We start from the raw sequence: 6352 nt of genomic DNA, 5'->3' as shown, positions 1-6352 counted from the left end.
TTTTGACTGGTAGCCTTGCATATTAATAGAGAACTATTAAACTCAACTCATTAGTGTAACACAATATATAATTGTTGTGTTAATTACGGCTAACAATGATCCTGATGAAGACCTAAGAGTGTTGCAACACATTGGCCATGATAAATACAAAGCCATTTTAATTTTACACAAACCCTCCAGTGTGTCTTGGATCTTTTTGATGGATTTATGCTTTTGACATTTTTGATTAAGACCATATTCCACTCACGCAACAAGCCCTACAGTCACTTTCATAAGAGGTTTCCGAGGGTAAAGCAAGTTGTAACCAGGGGTAAATTCCATGAATTACATTGTTTTGATGTTATCACCCCCTCCGAAGAGAACGGTGTCAGGTTCCTCCTACAAGAGGCTTTGCACGCCACTGGTCTCCTTTTACAATGGTTGTAGGTATGTGTGTGCGTGTTGGTGTGTGTGACTAAAGAGGGTGAAAAAAAAAGGGGGCAGTTTCAATAGCCCATTAAGCACGCATGTGTCTGTGTTTCAGGGAGAGGAGAGACGGGAACAGCCAAAGTAAACAGAGACTTTACACGGCTTTGCACTAATCACAGTTCAAGCTGCAAGCAGAGCCATCATGACTTGCAACTCTAACCCTGATCTTTAGCCTACTGTTGAAAAAAACAAAACAAATAAGACTACAAACAGATATTGAACTTAAGTAAAATACATTTCATTTAAAAAAAAGCATGTTAAATAAATGGAACATGTTTACTATTGGTATCACAAAAGTGCAAACAGTGTATTCATAGTACTTTTGCACTATTTTACATACCATGGGAACAAAACTGAATCACAACTATATAACAATATAAAAGGTAAAAGTTAATGTATGTCAATTGCAAACTGCAATTCATGTCAACTGTAAGTGTGCCAAGTGTTAATGAATACACAAAGACAATAATCAAAGTCATGTAAAACAATGATTAACTGGAGACAAAGTTCCACTGGGAATCTTGCTTTCCCTGTTTTCCTGTGGTTATGTAATAGCTTGCGTGATAACAGAGCTTGAACTTCCTACAGAATTTACACACTTACTCACTCACACACGCACACACGCACACATAAAACCACCTCTTAACAACAGCCACAACTACTTCTTACAACAAGTCAGCTTGCAAACCAGAGAGAAGGCAATGAGTAGTGGGGTGTGGTTTCCTACACTGGGGCTGATGGCCTGGATGTGCTGCCTCAGTCTGGGGCCCGTTCAGGGGGGGAAGGTGCTGGTTATGCCTGTGGACGGGAGCCACTGGCTTAGTATGAAGATTCTGGTGAAGGAGCTCACCCGCAGGGGTCATGAAGCTGTGGTTCTGGTACCTGAAAGCAGCCTGTTGATCCAAGGCTCGGAGGACTACAGGACAGAGATCCACTCAGTGCCCTTCACCAAAGCTGAGCTGGACGGAAAATTCAACGACCTCAAGGATGGAGTGTTCGACAAGCCACCACAATTCACAGATATGTTTATCAATATTGAGCGTTTGGTTAACTTTACTTCTCTTATGGTGACAGGTTGTGAGAGTTTGCTTAACGACAAATCTCTGATGAGTCGAATGCAGGGAGAGGGCTTCGATCTTGTGCTAACAGACCCCTTTCTTCCCTGCGGCTCCATCCTGGCTCATGTCTTTTCCATTCCAGCTGTTTATTTCCTGCATGGAATTCCATGCGAGTTGGATTCAAAGGCTAGACAGTGCCCTTCTCCTCCTTCCTACGTGCCTGTGGCTTTCTCTGGTAATGTAAACACCATGACCTTCCCACAGAGAGTCAAGAACATGTTTATGCATGTTATGGAGTCCTACATGTGCCGCATAATATATGCCCACTTTGAGGAACTGGTCAAACGACATTTGGGAGATAACATGACCTACAAGGACCTTTTAAGCCATGGTGCTATCTGGCTTCTCAGATATGACTTTGCTTTTGAATGGCCCAGGCCTATCATGCCCAACATGGTTTTCATCGGAGGTATCAACTGTGCAAAGAAAGCTCCTCTGCCAGGGGTGAGTATGTAAAGAATGTATGCTAGAGTAAACAAACATGCATCACATCTGGATTCACTTAAAGCAAATCAGATACTCTAGTTTTATTTTGAGTCAGGCTACAGTAAAACCCCTTAAACCTTGACATAATGAAATACAAAATCAGTGAAAAAGCAGTGAAAAACAGAGAAGTGTTCAGACACAACTTCAGAAAGTAAATCTTTTATTGTTAAAGCGCTACTAATCAACAGATAACATGACAAGACTGAATATGAATGGGTTAGTTGTTAATTATAATTCTCTCATCACCCCCATTTTGAGCAGCAACAGTTTTCAGCAAATCACAGGTTAAGTTAGTGATTAATCATATCTGGAGAATCTAACAGCTAAAGAGCCCAATATTTTCCTCTACAGTTAAACAAGACCAAAACTAAAAGGAAAGTAAATATTGAACATAGATTTGACTCCACAGGCATTTTGCTCCATGTCCTGATCTATAAATAGGTAGCTGTTTGCTCAGTTAGCCAAACAACTTTATAAGATGATATTATGTCCAAGCTAAAATTATAATAAAATAAAAGAGACTAATGCACCTTTAAGTCTTAGTTGGATGTCCGTTTCTATGGCTTAAATATCTAAAAAATACTTTGTTTAGTTTTTTGTGCAGTCAGCAACTATCAAAGTGTTTTTGGAAACACACATAATACAGTAAGTGCGAAAGGGACAGGAAACAGCTATGTGAATGTACAGACCACCACCTTGTTTCCTTGTATTATTTCATGTCCCATACATTAAAATACATTGGAGACTTGTCAAGTATGTCCTTTATTTTGTATGGGGAAAGAAAGCCTTTACACTTTTGAATTGAAATTTGGTGATAAGTGTGTTAGGAGATATCTCAAGAATGAAAAACTGGTGCTGAAATGATTCCCTTTTGTGTTGGCAGGTATCACATACTCAACAAAAGCACTAGATTTGTTGATAAAAGCACAAATAACATTTTATCTGGTCTATGCTGCATAAAATGTTGAAGAAACTGATTCTGATTCTGATATATTTCAACTCTGCTGCACATTTTAATCTGTTGTTAATGCCAAAGCCTGAAAAAAACATTCATAAGACGTTATTGCAACATATCATATGATATTTGCTATGACATTACTTATATATAGATCATCGCTGCAGGTTTTCAATATAGTTTTTATACTTTAACTTATACTCTAAAAAGTGAGATTTTTTTTGTTTTTCTAAAATTCAGTTTTGCTCTAACCTCCCTGCAGGACTTGAAGGAGTTTGTGGATGGGTCAGGAGACGACGGCTTTATTGTCTTTACCCTGGGCTCAATGGTGTCCAACATGCCTCAGGAGAAGGCTAAACAGTTCTTTGATGCTTTTCGGCAAATCAAACAAAGGGTAACAATGGTTTGAACCTTTTCACTCAGATTGACTCAAATCACCAACATCAGTCACTGGCACATACTACTGATTACATTTATTAGATGTGCCATTTGTTCTTTTCTTCCTCTTTTCTTTTCACACTCAACGCCCTAGTCAGACTAAATTATGCAACCTTATCCTCTGCCTTGCCTCGCTGTAAAAATGTCAAACAACCCATACATAAATGGTCTGTATATTTGTATTGTACATTTCAGGTTGTGTGGAGATACACTGGAGTGGTGCCTGATGACTTACCCAAGAACGTCAAACTTATGAAGTGGCTGCCTCAAAATGATCTCCTAGGTGTGTTATAGTTGAAAACCATGTGAAGTGCTGCTATTGTGTCACAAATCATACACTACTAATTGTCTTGTACGCGTTTTAGGCATTGGTCATAGTAATAGATGTGTTGATGAATTTACACAACTTCAACATGACCTTTAATCATTTGGAAACAAATTAAACTGATTATACCAAATTACCATCATTACCTATACTTATGGCTTTTCCTGTGCCCCTCAGCCCATCCCAAGGCTAAGGCTTTCCTCACTCATGGAGGTACCCACGGTATCTATGAGGGTATCTGTAATGCTGTTCCTATGTTGATGTTTCCACTGTTTGGGGACCAGGGAGACAATGTACATCGCATGGTGGCCCGCGGTGTTGCAGTGAAGCTCGCTGTATATGATTTCACAACTGAAAGCCTGTTGGAAGCCCTAAATCAAATAATCTATGACAAAAGGTAAGAAATCTGGATGTTAATTTAGCAGAATAAAGAAAAGAAAATAACTATTAAAGAAAATATGCAAATAAGGCAGGCAGAAGAAAAACCTGAACTGACAAAGAAAAAAAAGATAAATAATGACCTTTGTTGTTATTTGTTCTAAGGATGAATTATGTTTATCTACATATTGGAATATAGCATATATTCAGTATTTTTCTGCCCTGTCACTGCTCATGCATGATCCACCCACACAGGATTTTTCAGTTATGTTGTCTGATTAAATCTTTTATCTGGACTGTACAGGGTTGTGTTGTTAGTTGTATTGATGATTTGTGAAGTGTTGCACAGAAACAGAATGTATGTTTACTTTGAGTGTTTCATTCCAAACACATTGTTTTCTCACACAACATTTGCAAATCCAATGTTTTAAAATGTATTTTTTTTGGATCATCTTATGACTTTATTAGCTAGTGACAGACAAGCACAAACATGGCAGGAAACAAGGGAGTTCGAAAATTTGTCTCTTACTAACTTTTCCCCTGTTAAACAAACTTTTTCTTTCACTGTTAATGTGAACAACAAATACAACACTATTAATGCCTTCCAGGAAAGACAAAGGACAAAATGTGCACTGATACCCCCATGTTTAAATTATATGTACTCTTTCCCCTCTACATGACATTCAGCTTTTCACCCTGCCTTTGAGAGTGGTCATTTGGAACGACTATAAACACATCCGATTACACAATACATCATAGGACTTACTTATTCTCCAGTAAAACCTGCATAACATTACATCTCCATCATTCTGGGGTTTGGTGAACTGGTGAATGTAATTCTGAGTAGCATGAATAAGTGAAAACACCTCTGTGGTTGCAACTATTTCATCAACTATTCACATATCAACTATTTGTGTAGGTATTTATATTAGTTGTTAGACTGTAAATGTTTGTTGTTGCTGCTGTTGTTAAGGGACAAACAATCACATTATTACCTAAAATAGTTTACCTATCTTGTCTTTAATTTTATATCTTACATCTTATTTGACATATTTATACTATAAACAGCATTACAGTATATATTAATGTGATGTATGTGGGAATATACTATATTTCTTTTTTAAATTTCACCACAATGTTGTCTCTCCCCAGCTACAAAGACAAGATGGTGGAGTTGTCTCAGATACACCTGGACCGTCCTGTTGAACCTTTAGACCTGGCAGTTTTCTGGACTGAGTTTGTCATGAGACACAAAGGAGCTGAACATCTAAGGGTGGCGGCACATGATCTGAACTGGATTCAATACCACTGCCTGGATGTCATTGGCTTTCTTATCATAATTCTCTTAACTGTTCTCTGGGTGACACTCAAATGCTGCTTGTTCTGCACTCGCAAGTGTTGCAGAAAGGGGACTGCAAAGAAAAAATCAGAGTAAAATTTCTAAATGCAACATTTGTTAGATTTTCTAAATTCTGTATTGAAGTGAATAATGAAGTCGAAACACTGCATTTCTTTTTCAGATTGATGTAGTGTACTGTATGTGGCTCTGTATGTTTGTCCTCTGAAAAAACAAACTTCAATGCTAATAAAATGTGTTTTTTAAACTAAATGGTCACAAAAATGTACTTAAAACTACTAGTAAAAACTACTAATTACATTTTAGGTACTCCCTCTTTTTAAAGTTTCTGTTATCCAATCCTCTGATTGTAATGAAAATGGTTTACCGAAATAATTTTGGTTATTAAGTGGTTGGAGTAATTTACTTTTAGCTTTTTAACTGTTTAATTATTATATTAACACATGGTCTGACAGACTTTTCATGTAACCGAACACATCAGGAGATATGACACCCTTTAGCAGCCATATTGGAGGTCCACAGCTCTTTGAAAAAGTTCCAAAAAACAGCTGATTACCTTCCTGAATTTCTTGTAATATGGAGTTTTATAAAGTATCAATGTCATCTCTCTCAAATGTGTCATTTTCAGTTGCTGAAGACAACTGTTTTAAATGGAAAGGCTCTAAAAAACAAAACAAAACACTTTGTGCTACGCCTGCATACACTTAACAGCAGATAGACAAAAAATATACAAAAAATGAGCAAAAGTACAGCAAATACTGTACTTACAATCATTAAATGGCCAGAAACACCATTATGGTCATGTCAGTGTTGTGTTTATAGTGTGT

The 6352-nt window shown here is 37.4% G+C and overlaps 1 protein-coding gene across 1 annotated transcript; it reads left to right on the top strand.

Moving 5' to 3' along the window:
- Nucleotides 1-337: 337 nt before the first annotated feature.
- Nucleotides 338-5771, top strand: LOC128368340 (UDP-glucuronosyltransferase-like). The gene is made up of 7 exons (XM_053329130.1): nucleotides 338-426; nucleotides 524-549; nucleotides 976-2030; nucleotides 3290-3421; nucleotides 3661-3748; nucleotides 3968-4187; nucleotides 5321-5771. Exons 1-7 carry the CDS (start codon nucleotides 338-340, stop codon nucleotides 5601-5603), a joined length of 1893 nt encoding a protein of 630 aa, XP_053185105.1. The 3' UTR covers nucleotides 5604-5771.
- Nucleotides 5772-6352: the final 581 nt, after the last annotated feature.

Source organism: Scomber japonicus, chromosome 11 (assembly GCF_027409825.1).
Source record: "Scomber japonicus isolate fScoJap1 chromosome 11, fScoJap1.pri, whole genome shotgun sequence".
Lineage (NCBI taxonomy): Eukaryota > Metazoa > Chordata > Actinopteri > Scombriformes > Scombridae > Scomber > Scomber japonicus.
This window is presented reverse-complemented; position numbering and strand designations above follow the sequence as displayed.

Bases quoted from the DNA above. Each gene is read 5' to 3' on its own strand.
- LOC128368340 (XM_053329130.1), top strand. From the start codon at position 338: ATGTTATCACCCCCTCCGAAGAGAACGGTGTCAGGTTCCTCCTACAAG. The intron at 550-975 runs GTAAACAGAGAC...CTGGAGACAAAG, and splicing joins GAGAGACGGGAACAGCCAAA to TTCCACTGGGAATCTTGCTT. The intron at 3,422-3,660 runs GTAACAATGGTT...TGTACATTTCAG, and splicing joins TTCGGCAAATCAAACAAAGG to GTTGTGTGGAGATACACTGG.